This window comes from Astyanax mexicanus, chromosome 13 (genome assembly GCF_023375975.1).
Source record: "Astyanax mexicanus isolate ESR-SI-001 chromosome 13, AstMex3_surface, whole genome shotgun sequence".
Classification (NCBI taxonomy): domain Eukaryota; kingdom Metazoa; phylum Chordata; class Actinopteri; order Characiformes; family Acestrorhamphidae; genus Astyanax; species Astyanax mexicanus.
This window is the reverse complement of record NC_064420.1, coordinates 13,019,419-13,038,565: the sequence shown is the minus strand read 5'-3', so window position 1 is coordinate 13,038,565 and position 19,147 is coordinate 13,019,419. Positions and strand designations below refer to the sequence as shown.

At 38.7% G+C, this 19,147-nt stretch overlaps 1 protein-coding gene across 8 annotated transcripts in view; it reads right to left on the bottom strand.

The window, feature by feature from the left end:
• The window catches only part of utrn (utrophin), a 364,200-nt gene that overhangs the window by 23,614 nt on the left and 321,439 nt on the right, over nt 1-19,147 (bottom strand). For 7 of the 8 annotated variants that reach the window (XM_022677556.2, XM_022677560.2, XM_049463002.1 and 4 more), the window contains 3 exons: nt 12,436-12,474; nt 12,086-12,151; nt 9,877-9,942 (listed from right to left, as the gene is read on the bottom strand). In XM_022677556.2, the coding sequence (XP_022533277.2) occupies nt 9,877-9,942; nt 12,086-12,151; nt 12,436-12,474 (171 nt within the window). The remainder of the gene's footprint in view (nt 1-9,876; nt 9,943-12,085; nt 12,152-12,435; nt 12,475-19,147) is intronic. The other variant, XM_022677559.2, reaches the window with a different exon arrangement.

The window sequence follows — 19,147 nt, the reverse complement described above, 5'->3', positions numbered from 1 at the left end:
ACAACCGAGAAAGCATGTGAGAAAGAGACAGATAAAGATAAGAGAGCATGAGACAAAAATGTGAGTGAACATGAGAGAAAGAACGTGATAGAAATAGTGGAAAAGAGAGAGAGGGAGAGGGAGAGAGAGAGTATATGAGTGAGGGGTCCAGATGTGTGCTGAGAGTCTCAGTGGAGTGTTAGTCAGGTGTCGGTGTCTCTGCTGTCAGCTTCAATCTAAAACGCCATCACTGACTCAACTCCCCCGACTCCACCTGTCTGCTCCTCTCCACCTGCCTCTCCCTCTCTTTTCTCCTCATTCTACTCTTTATTTCTATCCTCCTCTGTTTTTATCTGTCTCTGATCTCTCAGACACGCCAGTGTTTAGCCTGTGGAAAACAGAACACTGGCTCATACACAGGTTCCACCAGAGCAGTCAGTTCTGTACAGAATGTCCCATTTTCTCTCTCACAGTGTACAAATGTAGAAACAATAACACAAAAACTCACACACACACAACACTTTCACAAGTGTACACCAGTAACGTGTCCCGTGACTTTAGCCATGTCCCTTAATGCCTAAAGAACTGAGAATATGTGTTTGAGGCAGAGTCGTGTGTCTCTTTGCACGGACAATTCAAGCCAGACGCCGCTGGTAACGATCATTACCCACCACTGCACTGTCCACAGTGGGTGGTAATAATGCCTTTGATGATATATTCACACGAATATATAACACACGTGACACTGTTGATCAGGGAATGTTAAATATGCTTACACAAATTTGGAAATGGGATTTCGATTAAACTTCTACAACTTATGTCACCTTGTCATGATGGTAAGAGTTAACCTCACTCACAAGAAAACACCTCACCACTTATACAGGTGTGGTGGAGTTTCCAAAGCCACGCTTAAGCCCTATCCAGACGGGATTCGTTTCTCAGGGGGTCCTGGGGTAATTTTCTCTTTTATGGGGGGGTCCTCTGTTATTTCATTCCCATCCGGAACAACCATGTAATGTGTTTTTCCCAGACGTCCTCTAAAAAAAATACAGGCTGAATTATCTACTGTTTTTTACTGAACTCCGTGGTCCTCCCGTAATTTTAGTCCAGTCCAGATGCACATCTCTGAGTTTCATCACTTCGCGTGTAATAAAATAGCTACTTATACACTGCCTCGCACCGTAATTACACTTTGGGCACGCGTTTCCATGGAGATCCATGTAAAACACAACAGCGAGTGGAAATGGAGGAGCTACTGAACGCGATGTCATGTGACCAAGAAAGCCAAAAAACACTCTGGTCCTCCTGTTTTCTCAATTGTAGTCCGAATGCAAGAGTTTTATCACTGAGTAGATTTGTGAAATATTTGTTTTAAAGTCACCCCCCTGAGAAAATAATCCCATCCGGATAAGGCTATAGACAGATTTCCAATAATGTAATGGAGTGAAAGCTGTTTGAATTTTAAATGCAGCCAAATTAAAGTAAAATGTCACCAAAAACAGAAAATGAGTTTAGTAAAGATACACAAAAACTTATTTCAGTAGAGTAAGGAATTATATTCTTAGACATTTTGTGAGAAAATCTAGAATTTACGTAAATCCAGAATCGGGAATCCACAATCATGAATCCAAAATCGTGAATCGAATCGTTACACCCCTATAGAAGAGTCTAATAAGTTAGGTTTGAGTTGGGAAGGGAATTGGAGATGAGTTGAGTTGGTGATCATCCAACTCCCTGACCTCGCTAACAATTTTGTTGATGAATGCTAATAGAAATGTTAATACCCATTTCTAAAAAAAATGTAAGGACAGTATCCCAATACTTTTGCTCATATAGCATCTTAATTTCTCTCAGTCTCTCATAATCTCATATTGTGTAGATGCTGTTTCTTCAACATCTGACCGTGTTACAGCACCGTCCGAGCGGGTGTAGCTTAAGCACGGTTCCGAGGAGCTAATCAGCGCTCCCTCTGAAAAGCCCTGGCTCAAGAGAACCTCGCTACTGTGCTAATTAGCATCGGCCGTGTGCTGAAGTGCTGAAGGTCACGAGGCAGCACCCACCGCAACACCGAGCAGAGCGGCTTTCTCATTCCTGACCTGCGAGAGTGAGGAATCGCACAGCTACGCTAACCGCTAACACGCTGTCAGATTCTGAGCTGGCGAGAGCTGTGAAAGCGGTCTGATCCGGGGGTCGAGAACACCACTTGACCTTTAGATAACAAGCTGCCGTACAACTCCTGGCCTTCATCACGTCTTTCCTCTGCCTCACTCTTTCAAACACTCACTCAATCCCCTGCTTTAGCGCTGTTAGCCGTCTATAAGACTGATAACACCTTGCAATAAGAGCAGATCTGGAGATCGGATCAGGTTCGGGTGGAGAGTCAGGTGTAAATACTCTCAGGATGCATTGTCATCGGATTAGTATTGGATTATTCTAAGGTTGCAAGAGACGGATCGCAACCACATAATAAAAAAAGGGCCCTATCTTATATTCCTATCCTACACCCCATCAACAGTCTATTTTTATGGCTTGCTCCCACTGCATTAAAATAGCATCAGAGTTTAGGAATAAACCTACAGTGATAGCCGTGGTGGTTCAGGCAAATTTCTGGTATATTGTTATCTTGGCAGCAGAAAACACAGGTGCGCCATTGACTGAAATGAACCTAGACAACAGTCAGTCGTCATTCCGAGTCCATTCCTATTTCAGCTACGCAGGTGCACAACGCCCTTTAAACACACACACACACACACACACACACACACACACACACACACAAGGACGTGTTGCAGAGTGCCAACCTGACTTTTAACTGAACAATAAACAGAATAAGGAATAAAATGACATTGCTGTTCCCGTAATCGAGCTGCTGGCACACCTTCCCAGCGTGAAAATAGGTCAGTTTCCCCTGTTGAGACGCACAAAAACGCAGCGCTGTGAAGATATAAACGTGCCAAAGTCAGAGCTCACCTGGCTCTTAAAGGGAAAGACACTGACAACAACAATCTACTATTAAATCTAGATTGTATCTACATTGAATTTGGGTTGTTTGAAAAGCAAAAAAAAAAAAAATCAAACCACATTTGACGGTGATTTGAAATGTAATGTCAATCAGATTTGTACAGCTAAACTCAGTCTAAACTCTCTGCTCACTGAAACTGGATTTTCACAAACACATTTTTAATGAACTGTAACAAATTAGAATATGCTTAAAAACATACCTTTTTCATCTGTGTGTGTGTGTGTGTGTTAGGGAGTGAGAAAAGGTGAGTAACAGAGAATACGATCAGAAAGAATAATAAGCAAAGGAGGAAATGAGGAAAAACATGACATGGGGCGAGAGACACATTTACTCTCTCTCTCTTTCTCTCTCTCTCTCTCGTCCTGTATCAGGGATTTAAATCATACAGACTTCTACAGTAAAGCATGTCCTTAAACCACACAGATCCTCCTGCACACACACACACACACACACACACAAACAAACACAAAAAAAAAGACAAGCAGAGAGGGAAAAAAATATAAATGAAAATAGTGTCAGCAAAAAAAATATATAATGTAATGCATACAGAACAACAAGAGAGCAAGAGAGAGACAGAAAGAATGAGTGTGATAAGTGAGAGACAGAGAGAGGGTGAAGGAGAGAAAGCAATAAAGAACAATAGAGAGATAGGTAAAATAGTGACAGCAAAAAAGGGAGATTTATATTTATATATATATACATATATACATATATATGTATATCTATATACATACATACATATATATATATAAATGCAATACACGAAAAAAACAGATAGAGGGAGAGTGATAGAAACATTAGAGAAAGATAAGTGTAAGAAAAAAGTAAACCAAAGCAAAATATGAAGCACAAAAGTGAGAGACAGAAAGGTTAAGCAAGCATGATAATGAAAGAGGGAGAGAAACACCAAGGGACCAAGTAAAAGAGAAAGCGCAATGGAGAGAGACAGAGAGACAGACAAACAGAAAGAGCAATACAGAGAGACAGAGTAAGAAAGAACAAGTGATACAAATGAAAAAGGAGACAAAAAAGAGAGAAAGACAAAGAGCAAGTGAAAGAAATTGATGGAGAGATTGAGTGAGTGAGAGAGAGAGAGACAGCAAAACAGAACAATTGCAAGTGAGGGAAAGATGGAATGAGAGAAAAAGTATTAAAGAAAGACACGAGAGAAGTGACAGAAGGTGATTGTGGGAGGGAGAAAAAGAAAGCAGTAGAGGACTATTAGTTGTGTGTGAGAAAGAGAGAGAGAAAGCAAGAGCAGCCAATACAGAACAACAAGAGAGCAAGAAAGTTACACAGAAAGAACGAGTGTGAAAAGTGTGAAAGACAGAGAGAGGGACTAAGAGGGAGAGAGAGCAATAGAGAACAATTGAGAACAATTGAAAGTGAGAGGAAGATGAAATGAGAGAGAGAAAGTATGTGAAAAAGAGAAAGACAAACACAGGGGAAGTTAAAAAAAGAGATCGTGAGAGGGAGAAAAAGAGAAAGAAAGCAGTAAAGAATCTTGTGGGTGGGTGTTTGTGTGTGCGCATGAGAAATAGAGAGAGAGAGAGAGTGAGAGAGAGAGTGAGAGTGAGTGAGTGAGAGAGAGAGAGAGAGTGTGAGAGAGAGAGAAGGGAAAGAGAGAGATAAAGAGCAGCAGTAATAATTTGATTTGTGCTCGGCGTTGGTAAGATCAGCTTAGAGAAGATTTATACTGGCTGAAGACGTTGGCTGAATGTAAGCGCCTCTTTAACTTGGACGAGTTCTCAAATTCTCCCCCTCTCTCTTTCCCTCTCTTCCTCCACTTTCTCACGCACACACACTTTGTCTCAGTGTGGCTCATAATGGTTTGGAAAAATCTCCTCGTTCAGTAACATCATATTTATTATCATTATCGATTATCGTATAACAATCACCACCAGCTTATCACAGTGCTTTAGATCACCACAGTTAGCATTTTCACACATGGGTTCTCTCAGTCAGCACACAGATTAATGGATGAATCTGAGCATTTATATGCAAAAAAAAATGAGAAATGGCTAAAACAACAAAAACGTTGCAGAGCTTTCAGCCCTCAAATAATGCAAAGAAAACAAGTTCATATTCATAAAGTTTTAAGAGCTTAGAAATCAATATTTGGTGGAATAGCCATGTTTTAAAGTCCTTCCAACCTAGCATCTGTTGCTAAGAGCAACTGTGTGTGCGCAACGTAAGGTCAACTGATGCAGTGACCTATTGCTACACTCCTTTAAACACCCTAAACACCCCTCTCTAAATCTTAGCGCTTGTTGTGTAAAACTGCTGAGTGGATCATTACAGATTCTCCACTCGGCCTCTCACGACCTGGAGGTCTGCCACAGCACTGCTAGCGTTAGCTTGTGTACGTGATAGGGCTCTGAGACTGTAGAAGCGCTATCTCACCAAACACACGCTCTTTTCCGAGGCGAAGGTGAGCTCTTCAGGGGAAGACACGCTTCCGTGTACAAATCGATAAGTGCAGGGAGGTCAGCGCTTCAGCCGCTACTGCAGCTAAACTGATATGATTCTAATAAAGGAGCGGATGGTAAATATCTTACAGCCTGGATCTCAAGGGCTGGATTAAAGTACTTACATAAAAAAGAGCATCTCCAAAACACACCTTACACCATCCACCCACACATCACTCTTTAAAATTAACCTTCTACAAAAAGCTTTTTAACGTGTAGAGCGTTTAGATCAGAAAGCTTTAGTTCAGAAGATGTTAAAGTCTGGATATGGAAAAGTCATGTCTAATTCAGTTGGGTGACATCTTGGCTAAATTATTCAGCTCTAGTAAAAAAATAAGAGACCACTTCAGTTTCTGAATCAGTTACTCTGATTTTGCTGTTTATAGGTTTATGTTTGAATAAAATGAACATTGTTGTTTTATTCTATAAACTACAGACAACATTTCTCCCAAATTCCAAATAAAAATATTGTCATTTAAAGCATTAATTTGCTGAAAATGAGAAATGGCTGAAATAACAAAAAAAAAAAAAAATGATGCAGAGCTTTCAGACCTCAAATAATGCAAAGAAAACAAGTTCATATTCATAAAGTTTTATAAGAAATCAATATTTGGTGGAATAACCCTGGTTTTTAATCACAGTTTTCATGCACCTTTGCATGTTCTCCTCCACCAGTCTTACACACTGCTTTTGGAAAACTTTATGCCTTTACTCCTGGTGCAAAAAATTCAAGCAGTTCAGCTTGGTGGTTTGATGGCTTGTGATCATCCATCTTCCTCTTGATTATATTCCAGAGGTTTTTAATTTGGTAAAATCAAAGAAACTCATCATTTTTAAGTGGTGTCTTACTTTAAGTAGCGCCTTTAGCACACACACAGCTTATCTACGTCCTTTTTTAATTTCAATAAAGTAGTATACTAGCGCATCTCAAAAAATTAGACTGTGATTTAAAAGTTACTAGTTAAGAGTCATGTCATCTGCTGGTGTTGATCCACTGTGTTATATCAAGTCTAAAGTCAGCGCAGTTTTGTTTTCCCACAAAATCTTACAGCACATCATGCTTCCCTCTGCTGACAACTTTTATAGAGATGAGGATTTCATTTTCCAGCAGGACTTGGCACACTGCCCACACAGCCAAAAGCATCAATTGATCTTATATAATATTCTAAACTTCTGAGACATTTTCTGAGATTTCTGATTTTTGGTTTTGTTTTTTATTGATTGTAAGCCATAATCATCAACAATGACAGAAATAAATGATGATTGATGGTGTTTTATCTAATACCTTTGTGATGAGTTGGTGATCAGGGGACCTTGCGTATGCTTATGTCCCTGAATGCAATCAAATTAAATCCTCACACCAATGTTTCTTTAACTTAATTAGAAAGCTTTCCCTGTAGAGTAGAGACAGTTATTTTACCAAAAGTGGCATAAACTTTTTTTAATACTCTTGATTTAGGAATACTTTAAAAAGAGCCTAAATGCTCCATTTGTCCAAATACTTTTCACCATATTGTTTGTTTACTGCAGATTGTATACAGCCACTGTAAAAAAACAATATGTTTTTTGTAGAGTGTTGATGAAGCATCCAACAGCATTCCACACACTTTCAATTAGGGATAGGTCTGGTGATGCAGTTGGCTATGGCCAGTGATGGTATAATTACTTTGAAAAAGTAATCCGATTACTGATTACTGCTTTAAAAAGTAACTTAGTTACTTTATGGATTACTTGATTTAAAAAGTAACTAAGTTACTTTATTAGTTACTTTCAGCAGCTGCAGACACCACCTCCCGTCGCCTTAACATAAACATTATAACCAGTTTTGCCAATACTCCCTTTACTGGAAAATGCATTTTTAACAGCAACATTGTATCTCTAGACATTTAAAGTTGAACTATTTCCTTAATAAATAAGTTTTAAAAAATAAAAGTAAAAATAAATATATATATTTTTTTATAAAAAATAAAATATAGTCTTTCTTGATTTCACTTAACATAAATACTTGTTTTTATAAAAAAATATAAAATAATGAAAGTCTTTCTTGACCTGATATATTTAACACTGTAAAACTGAACATTGAACCTGTTGTTCTCTGCAGGGCAGCAAGGAGTGGTTTTATAAAACAGAACCGTGTATATGGTCTAGACCAGGGATCACATATATGCGGACTGCGGATATACGTTGTCCAATCCGGACCCAAACCAATAAACTACTGAAAAGGATTTAATTCTGACAGTGTTCATTTAAAGCACCGGAACTTTTCTTGTCTTTACGGTGTACACGCTCTGTGGTACAGTAAACTCACAGACCAATCACATGCGGAGTAAAATCTTCAAACGCTCTCCTCTGCCAATCAGATCTGTGCAGACCGCTGCCCTGGCTAGTCAATTGGGACGCGACCGGGAAAAAACGCCTTCATAAAGAGATAGGGAGCCCGAGAACTGGCGGAAAAACGAGAACGTGCGGAAACTTTGACATCACTGGCTATGGCATAGTATCTGGGTCTTCAACACAAGCTCTTAAGATAGTAGCAGTATGTGGACGAGTATTGTTCTGTTGGAATAGTGCACCATATGCAACACCATGACACAAGACCTTCTGCAAGTGTGACACAAATGTCACAAATGCTCTTTTCTCCGAATGCAATCAAATTAAATTCTCTCACCAATGCTTCAAACCTTAGGGGAAGGCTTTTCCGTAGACACATTTAATTTACCTAAAGTAGGATAAAATCTAATTCTCTAGATAAAAAAAAAACACTTCCAAAAGAGCAGGTGTATAAATTGTGTGTCTACAGCCACTGCAGAAAAGTTTTTTTTTGTACAGTGTTGATGAAGCATCCAAAAGCATTCAACACATTTTCAATGCCACATCATGACACCAGGCTTTCTGAAAGCATGACATGTGCCAGCAAATGACTTATCTTGGTGCACGTGTCATATAATAAATTCTTAACAAGTTTTTAACAATTCTTACAATACTTCCCCTCTCTGCCTAAAGAGCGTTTTACCAGAAACAGACAGCTCCTCCTCTCTTCCTCAGTTTAACCTGATTCACTCTTTCCTCCTCTCTCTGCTGATTTCAGCCCTCCTCTGCTGCTCTTATGAAGGTAATGAAGTCTGGACGAGACAAACAGAGCAGCAGCTGAACCAATCATCCATCTCCGACTGCGGGGGAACCACAGGAAATCCTACAGACCACATCTAGACTCTCTCTTCATTTCATGGTCAACAGCACAAAAATCACCCAGGTAGAGTTTAGCCTTCGTCTAGTTACAGCCAGCTCCACAGAGACTCTAGGTAATGCAGAGTAATAAGCTTTTTTACCTTCTGTAAATTTTACAGAAGGTAAAAATGGATCATTAATTTATTCTCCCAGTTTTTGTGACCTTTTACACAGTATGACTCACTTGACTCATCGCTGCTGTCTCTGAGTAAGTGATGTACTGTAAGACACAGTTTGGGAAAGTGGGAGAAGCAATTCATTTATTTATTTATTTTAAACACTCATTTTAGAACCTTAGCATGCCATACTGTTAACAGCTTACAGCTTAAAGGACCATTAAGGATTTCATTTTCTGTAGTAACTCATAACAAGATCAGGATGTATTATCAGATCCATTCCTTCAGTCCCATTTCCACACCCTGTGTTGCCAGGTATAGGCAGCAATACGCAAACAGTGTGTTGAAGCCATGGAAACTGGTGAGCTGAACAGTTAATCACTGGGCTTCAGTAAGGTTTGCTAACCATAGCTATATAGAGGGGAAGAAAATTTTGGAAATTGGACTCCTGTTGTCATTTCACACACTCACTCTCAGTTATTACTGACTGTTCCTTTAAAAAAACTTTTTACTAAAGACCCATCTGTACGCTCATCCTCATTATTAGTATACACTTCTTTTAAAAAATAATAAATTATGACAAAAATAAAGACTATTATATGTTTTCTTTAAGCTCTAAAGATCCACAGCATGAACATATTTTGAGACCAAGACACATACTGTTACCCCTCCAAAATACTTGTTGTTGTTGTTGGTGGCCAAAATGGCAAATTTAAAGGAGTAAAAAAAAAATCTTAACCTTCAGTAAGTCATTTTGGAACATTTTTATCTGTTAATTTATTACTAACAATCTGTACACAATGAATGGAACAACCATCGAATTTATCAAAAACTGCAACCAGTAGAATAATACTGAATTGATGTTATATATAATAATAGAAATATACACGGAGTAACATACAGCCAGCTAGTCTTTATAAGTTCTAGCATCTGTATACTATAGTTCTGACCCCAATCATGTAATTTGATTTCACTGGTGTTTGATTCATTTTATTTTGGAAACTCACAGGAAGCCAAAAAAATAACACTGATGCACTATGGGTAATGTTGTTTTGTTACTTACATGCTTCCTGTAGCTGAGCTACTGTCAGTAGGCAGAGATCCATTAGAACGCTCCATCTGAGCCAGTCTAAAACAGAAAGAGAGAGAGAAAGAGAGAGAGAGAGAGATTTACATAATCATACTTGAAATATACGATTAGAAAGACATATAAAGGAGAACACCAGCTTATTAATACAAATAATTAATGAGACATATGAGCTATAAGTGTCATACTGCTTTATTTATGTGGCTACAAAAGTAGCGGACGAGTGACGATTCAACACAAAAAGCCTCCCAAAAGAAATAATAATAAATAATAAACAAACAAACCAACAAATACAGAATAAAATAAAAGTACCAGAATCCCGCTGTGCACAGCAAAGCTCGACACGACCACTATGTGCTCAATATCAAACGACTCCATATCAAAGTGACCCCATTTAATAGAGTGCTTGCATATTGTGAGAGGCAATAATCTTTATTCCAGCACAACACACACACAATATTCCCCAGCCTCAGTGGATTACTGTCTCACCCAGCCAAAGAGCACACATAATGGGATTGCAGCTTCACAAGCAGTGTACATTTACACTCCAATAATAACTGTGTGTGTGTTTGCGCGTGTATGTGTGTGTGTGTGTGTGTGTGTGTTGAAAATGCTGACGCTGTTGATGAGTGTACTCCTGATAGAAGTACCCACACTCAATAAGTCTGTTTTAAAAAGCTAGGCCTTTAATAACACTCAAGTGTGTGTTTATGTGCGGAGAAGTTTACAAGAATTATATTAAAAAAAAACAATAATTAAAAAAATATTAAGATATAAAACAAATAAGGTAAAATTTATAATTTAAGAGTAAAAAAAAAAGGTAATAGAACTAATAAAAAATAAACTACAGACGAATAAATAAAAAACTAAACACATAAAAGAGTAAAATATAAATAAGCAATACCTAAAAATAATAAAAGAAAAGAAAGAGACTAAAAATAAATGTGAAAAAAGCAGCTTAAAACAAACCAACATTTAAAAACTAAAAAGTTATCTAAAAAATACAAAATTAAAAAATTAAATAAAAATAAAGAAACCTAAAACGTACCAAAGATCATAAAAAAAAAACACTAAAATTAGCAAAAACAGTGGCAGGCTGTCTAAAAGTGGGTAGAGACTAGGAGTTTAAAATGATTTAGTGACAATCACACATTTATAAACATGCATTTGGGCTCTGATTAGAGCTGGGCAATATATCGATACTGCCTATAAAGCTATTCAATACTTACCAATAACAAGGTAAGTATTGGCTTTATTTTTCTAATTTTGCCAAATATAAAACAGGAAAGGGCAAAAACAGCAGTTAAAATCCTCTCTCATGTATGTTTATGTGGATCTGGAGTATGGCAGGTATCAAAAGATCACAGAAGTTCACTCTGTTTGTTGTTTGTTGCTTTGTAGCTTTGCCACTGAGTCACACTTAATAATTGCGCTTTCCCACAGAAAATAAATGGTCTCCTCTCGCACTGCCATCTGCCGTGTGAATGCTGGATAAACCTCTGATTCCTAAATTGCCTGTCAAATGGACCAGTTTTCTGCATGTGTTTTGAAAGCTTTCGGATGCAGAGTGAAACTTATGGCAGTGCGTAAATGGAGTAGCCACTCCCATCTCAGCAGGCCTTTAATTTGGAATGCAGCTTTTTTATTTATTTATTTGTAGGTGTGTGTACAGGGGTTGGATAATGAAACTGGAACACCTGGTTTAAGACCACAATAATTTATTCTCCTGATGGACAGTTCTGGTGGAAACAGAAGAGTTGAGGTGTACACTGAATTCTGCCGTGATTAGATCAGCTGTGGTTTAATGTTTTTTGGATACAATCCGGGTTAGCACCCGAACATCCCTTTCAGACGGCTTCCTCTTGCGTCCACAGTTAATCCTGTTTGATGTGGTTCATCCTTCTTGTCGTTTTTTCTTGCTGACATTACCCTGGATACTGTGGCTCTTTATACATCACAAAGATGACTTGCTGTCTCGGTCACAGATGCGCCAGCAAGACGTGCACCAACAGTTTGTCCTCTTTTGAACTCTGGTATGTCACCCATAATGTTCTGTGCATTGCAATATTTTAAGCTAAAATGTGCTCTTACCCTGCTAATTGAACCTTTTGATAATTGATGACAGGTGTTTCAGTTTCAGTGTCCAACACCTGTATGTGTGTGTTTGTGTGTTACTATTAGTTACCTGCTGGCGTACTGCTCAATCCTTGAGTGTGTGTCATCGTGAGGGAACTGAGGGGACTGCGAGAGCCTGTAACAAACAAACAAACAAACCAAAAAACACTGTATAAATACTGGGTTAACTGGAAAACCACACATCAGGTGAAGCGGTGATCTACTGGACTGGCTGGTGAGTGCTATGAGGGGGTGCTTGAACAGAACAGAAAGGGTTAAAGGGTTGAGGGTGGGGGTTGTGCAGGTGGTCCTGTCGTTGAACACATGTGTCAGTGCAGGCAGCATGCTCTACGGGTGATGAAGAGGAGGTGGAGGGGATGAAGAGCGTAGGACAGATGCAGTGGTCATGCTTATACTCACTCATACTGCTCCGGGCACATGCTGATCAGAGTGACCGGGCTGTAGAAAAATAAAAGAAAACACACAGGTGTGGGCGGGTGGACGAGAGGAGAGAGGGATGGACAAGAAATTCAGGGTCAACAGGTCAAACACAGCGTGAGGTCAGATCCACACATGAGGAAAAAGAGGAGGTGTGGAGGTTTAAAAATCACAATGAAGCGACAGTTAAAACGACTAAAACTCTTCGTCCAATTGCTCTGAATGTAGTCCATAAAAAAGACACGTTTAGTGTTTGATGTTCCTTCTATTTCCTTTTGATCTACACTGAAGAATGTTCACTATGTGGCCAACATTCACGCTCCACATCCTTAGCAATGTGGCTAAAGTGTTTTGGCTATTAGATGCTTCCATTTAAAAACAATGGATAAAAGCACTTACAGTTGGCTGGGGCAGCACTAGCATCTTACATCAGCATTACAGTTAAAGCCAATGAGCTCTACAGTAAGACCCATTTTCCTTCCAAGTACTGTATGTCTATAGGAATTGTTTATTGTCTTGCTACGAGTGTGAATGCAAATTCTGAGAGAAAAAAATAATAAGCATGGTGTCAACACACTTTTAGATAAGTAGTGTATTTACAAAATACACAGGTATATATTGCTGAGAGGATAAACCACATTATTCCCGGTAATAGTTCACGATTATTATAAATTAATAATGTATTATATATATGTATAATTATTTACTATAAATAAACTGAATGGAATAATGCCATTAATCTCACGTGTTAGCTCAAATTTGATGAATGTCAGTGCATTTATATACACCCCAACTTTTTAGGTTAACTCTGGTAAATCACATTACCCTTACAGTTAACTGTGATTAAATCACATTATTCATTCAGTTAACTGTGATTAAATCACATTATTCCTTCAGTTAACTGTGATTAAATCACATTATTCCTTCAGTTAACTGTGATTAAATCACATTATTCATTCAGTTAACTGTGATTAAATCACATTATTCATTCAGTTAACTGTGATTAAATCACATTTCCCTTCCAGTTATCTGTAATCAAATCACATTACCCCTTTCAGGTAACTGTGATAAATACATCACCATTACAAAACAAATCGTTTTTAATTCTCTTTTCTTCATTCCTGGGTGAAGCTCCTAAAAACTGTATCTCTTTTACAAACACAGGAAGTCGTGAATTAGCATTTCAGAAGGATGATCACATTCCCTCATTTCGTTTATTTGTCCAGGGAGCATCATTTTGATATTATCTATAATCAGCACTGAGTAAAATAAAAAAAAGCTTCTGCACGAAAGAGCTGAAGAACAATCCCACACACATACAGAGAACCCAAGGAGGTGTGCGTGTGTGTCTCTCAGTTATATGTGTCTCCCTGTTCTCTGTGTCTCTCAGTGTCTCTCTGTTCTCTTTCTCTCTGTGTCTCTCTGTTCTCTGTGTCTCTCGTGTCTCTCTGGGTGTATCTCTGTATCTCTCTTTCTCTCGGTATCTCTCTGTTCTCTGTGTCTCTCTGTACTCTGTGTCTCCCATTGTCTCTGTTCTCTGGGTGTCTCGGTATCTCTCTGTTCTCTGTGTCTCTCTGGGTGTATCTCTGTATCTCTCTGTCTCTCGGTATCTCTCTGTTCTCTGGGTGTCTCTCTGTTCTCTGGGTGTCTCTCTGTTCTCTGGGTGTCTCTCTGTTCTCTGTGTCTCTCGGTTCTCTGGGTGTCTCTCTGTTCTCTGGGTGTCTCTCTGTATCTCTCTGTTCTCTGGAAATACGCCTTGCGTGGCTTGAAACGCTCAAAGGACATGAATTAATTCTCTTTAATTAATCATGGGTGTGTTTTGGGCGTCAGTGTCTGGGTGTCTCTCTGTATCTCTCTGGGTGTCTCTCTGTATCTCTCTGGGTGTCTCTCTGTATCTCTCTGTTCTCTGGGTGTCTCTCTGTTCTCTGGGTGTCTCTCTGTTCTCTGGGTGTCTCTCTGTTCTCTGGGTGTCTCTCTGTTCTCTGGGTGTCTCTCTGTATCTCTCTGTTCTCTGGAAATACGCCTTGCGTGGCTTGAAACGCTCAAAGGACATGAATTAATTCTCTTTAATTAATCATGGGTGTGTTTTGGGCGTCAGTGTGCCAGTTATCATTCCCTTTAAGAGGCAGGAGAGCTCTGACTTCGGCGCGTTCATATCTTAACTGCGCTGCTTAACAGGTTACTGACCTGAGCGTTCACACTGTGAAGATACACCAGCAGCTCATTTAAGGGAACAGCAATGTTATTTTATTCTTTATTCTGTTTTATAATGTTGAGTTAAAAATTCTAGGTTAATTTCAGTCAGTGGCGCATCTGTGTTTTCTGACGCCAAATAGACACACACCAGTTAAATTTAGCTGAACACATTTCACTTCCAGACCTCCACGCCCATCAGTGTAGATTTATTCCTAAACGCAAGATGTTAAAATAGACTGCTGTTGGGGTGCAAGATAGCAAAGAGAATTGCAATGCACCTTGTGCAGGGAGTATGATAGTACCTCTAATGTGAATCTTTAACTTGCATTAGAAGAAGTTTTATGGCGTTTTTTTGTATTTACATATTCACTATCGCTACACATTATTTTTTTTCTCCCGCCAAAAAACTGTACGTACAAGCATTTTAATTTGTAATTAATCATGCTTAATCACAGAGTATTGTTTATGTGATTAATGTAAGTCATTTTTAATTGATTTAACTACTTTTTACCCTATTCACCTACTGCATCACCTAACAGCCTATTAAACTGAGTGGAATGAGAGAGACTTATAAAGAGATAAACAGAAAGAGAGATAAAGATCTAGATGCAGTACTGTAGCTGGTGTGTGTGTGTGTGTATGGAGATGTAGTGACGCCTGCAGTAATGAGTCCTGACAGTCTAATGAATTCTGACAGTGTCAACAACCCCGAGCTGCAGAATAAAAACTTGGTCAATATCCCATGGCACACCGCCGGCTCCAAAAATGCAAACAAGGCACACTTTCATTCAGCTGCTGAAAAGAAAGATGAATAGATTCATAGCGGCTGCGTGACACGATCAGCGAAGAGCTAGATTTACATTACGCAACAATAGAATTCAACACACGTCTCATTTCAACACGTTAAGCAGCTTTACTGCCCTGACAAAAGCGTGGGATTTAAACAGGGTCAGCATTAGAATATATAAGCAGAATTACACTTAAAGTGTATAGAGTTATTACAGCTCTACATTTACCACATTCTCTGTTTCAGCAATGAAGGGTCAGTATACCCCTAATCTAGTCTGTATACATATATACAGCTCTGGGAAAAATTTTATTTATCAAATTGAAAACCTCTGGAATATAATCAAGAGGAAGATGGATGATCACAAGCCATCAAACCAAACTGAACTGCTTGAATTTTTGCACCAGGAGTAAAGGCATGAAATTATCCAAAAGCAGTGTGTAAGACTGGTGGAGGAGAACATGATGCCAAGATGCATAAAAACTGTGATTAATTTATTCCACCGAACACTTTATGAATCAGAACTTTTTTCTTTGCATTATTTAAGGTCTAAAAGCGCTGCACCTTTTTTTGTTATTTCAGCCATTTCTCATTTTCTGCAAATAAAACTGTGGATTTATTTAGATCCAGTATGAATCAAGTGTGTCTTTTTACAATTTGACAGTAATAAATTAAATTAATTTAATCCAGAATGAAACGGTTGGCTTGATGTTTTTTACTCTAGCTGATGTTGACTAGATGTTCTCTACTGTGGCTGATGTAGCCTAGATGATTTTCACTCTATCTGATGTTGGCTAGATGATTTCTACTCTCGCAGACAAGGGCTAGATGTTTTCTGCTCTAGCCGGTATAGGCTAGATGTTTTTTTTTTTTACTCTAGCTGATGTTTGCTAGATGATTTCTACTCTAGCTGATGTAGGCTAGATTATTTTTACTGTAGCTGATATAGGCCAAATGTTTACTACTGTTTATTAGATGTTTAGTACTCTAGCAGACATTGGCTAGAAGTTAACTGGTCAAGCTGATTTTCACAATATGTTTACAACTTGACATTTACTACTCTGGCTAACGCTTGCTAGATCAAATATTCTAGTTGATGTAAGGTAGACTTGATGTTAGCAACTTTAACAAATGTTTGCTAGATGTTAACTATTCTATTTGAAAATGATGAAAACAGTTGCTATTAATTCCGTACTTTGCAGTATATGGTCACAGAGTTTTCTATTGTAATTCTAAAATAGAGAAAATGAACAGATAAACTAAACCCCTATCTGCTAGGTGCAGGTGCAGGGGTGTGCAGATCTGCTCTGTGGTGTATTTCTGTCAGACAGAGGTGTAAATGCTGTTTTGGGAGGAGAGCCAGAGTTCCTGCTGACGATCAGAGACAAAGGCTTCAGCCACCAAGCTGAGAGGAAGGGCGATTCAATTTGGACAGCTTGATCAAATCAGCAAGAGCAGACGCAGCACCCGGTACGCTTAATCTAACCTCCCGTCTTCAAACAGAGGAGGAGATGAAGGAGAAAAAAGTGAAAAAAATCAAGCGGCGAAAGTCAATGTCAGTCCTGCCTCCTGTCACAGCTTGGATGGGTTTTTAAAAGCCTTATCTCTGAGGACCAAAAGATTTGGAGCATCTGCTGGGAGCATCCCGCTGCAGCCTAAACATCCGCCCGGGAACAGGAAGCCCTTTACCTGCCGGCGAGGTGCTGCCACCCCAGCCATATGCTCTGCAGGAACTCATTAGCCTATCACCATGCAGGAAAAACAACTCATGATAGATGATTTTCCTTCTCCCAAGTGCTTCCTAAAAGAGTGGCCATAAAAACCATCAAAATAATGAGAACTGTATCTCCTACGCTATTCTTTAAAAATTGAGAGGAAAAAAAGAATGAACATGATAACCTATCTATGCAGCGTCCAACATTAATCAGAATAGTTCATATCTAACAAATATCGGCTAAAGTAGTTAACATTTAGCTAACATCAGCAACAGTTATAAACCTCTGTCTGTCCACCTACTGTATTTTTATCACAAAGAGTAGTTAACATCTAGGCAACAACTGCTACAGCAGTAAACATCAGACAGTACTTGACATCTCAGCAATATCAGCAAGATCAGTAAACATCTAGGAAACGTCAGCGGTAGTTGACATCTAGGCAACAATAGCTAGAGCAGTACACATCTAGTAAACATCAAATAGTACTTGACATCTATGCAACAGCAAGAGCAGTAAACATCTGGAAAACATCAACAGTAGTTGACATTTAGGTAACATCAGACTGTAGTTGACAGCTAGGCAATATCAGCTTGAGTCATTTAAATCGTGGTAACAATAGCTAGTTTGGTAAACATGTAGGAAACATTAGACAGTAGTTGACGTCTAGACAATATTTGCTTAAGATATTAACATCCAGGCAACAACAGCTAAAGTAATTGAGATTTAGGTTACATCAGACAGATGTTGACATCTACGAAACAACAGCAAGAGCAGTAAACATCTAGGAAACACCAGACAGCAGTTGACTTCTAGGTAATATTTGCTTGAGATGTTAACATCTAGGCAACTACAGCTAAAGTAGTTGACATATAGTTGACATGTAGGTAACATCAGACAATAGATGACATCTAGGTAACAACAGCTAGAGCAACAAATGTCTAGCAAACATCAGACAGTAGTCGACATCCAGGATACATCGGCTTGAGTCGTTTAAATTTCAGTAACATAAGATTAGGAGACTAGGAAACATCAGGCAGTAGTTGACATCTAGACAACATCAGCTTCAGTTGGTCTCATCTCTGTAACAACAGCTAGAGTAGTAAACATTTATCTATGCATCATCTAGCCAGAGTAGTAAACAGGCAACTGATGTCAGCTAGACGTCTAAGTTGCATTAACTAGAATAATTGATTTGCCTTCTTCCAAATGCCTCCTGAGGGAGGCCAAATAAGCTGTGAAAAGAGTGAGAACTGGGTTTTCTAAACGATTCTTTTCAAATAAAGAAATTTGGGAAAAGATTTACGGCCTCCATGTAAGATATTTTCAGTTATTTGGCATTTCCCCTTCGTTTCTCTGCAGAATAGCTTTTAGAAGCTGGAGGCTGACAGAAGAAAGGAATGGTCCAAGACAACCTTGTACATTCCGCTGAGGGCGAAAGAACGATGACTGTGTTTGTCTTCTGCTTATGAATGTGTCCAAACAAAATCAACAACTTCTAAAACTCAAAGATAAAGGAATGCTTCAGCATAAAAGAAAAAAACAACAACAAAAAATACAATTTTCTTCTCTGGCCTTAGAAGCATTCAGCCTTCCAAGATACTGTACATGTGCTGTCTGAAAACGCATGCTGAATAAACCTGTGCTTTTGCTAAAACAAGATAAAAAGATTTTTAATGATATTAGAATCGTTAACATCTAAGCAACATCATTAGAATTATTAACATCTAACATTAGCTAGAGGAGTTAATATTTTTTGAACATTATATCGAGTGCTTAAAATCTAGCAAACATTACCTAGGACATTAGCCAGTAGTTGACATCTAGGCAACAACAGCAAGAGCAGTAAACATCTGGGAAAAATCAGACAGTAGTTGACCTCTAGACAATATTTGCCTGACATGTTAACATCCAGGCAACTACAGCTAACGTAGATGACATCTAGGTAACATCAGACACTAGGTGACATCTAGGCAATATTTGCTTGAGTCATTTAAAT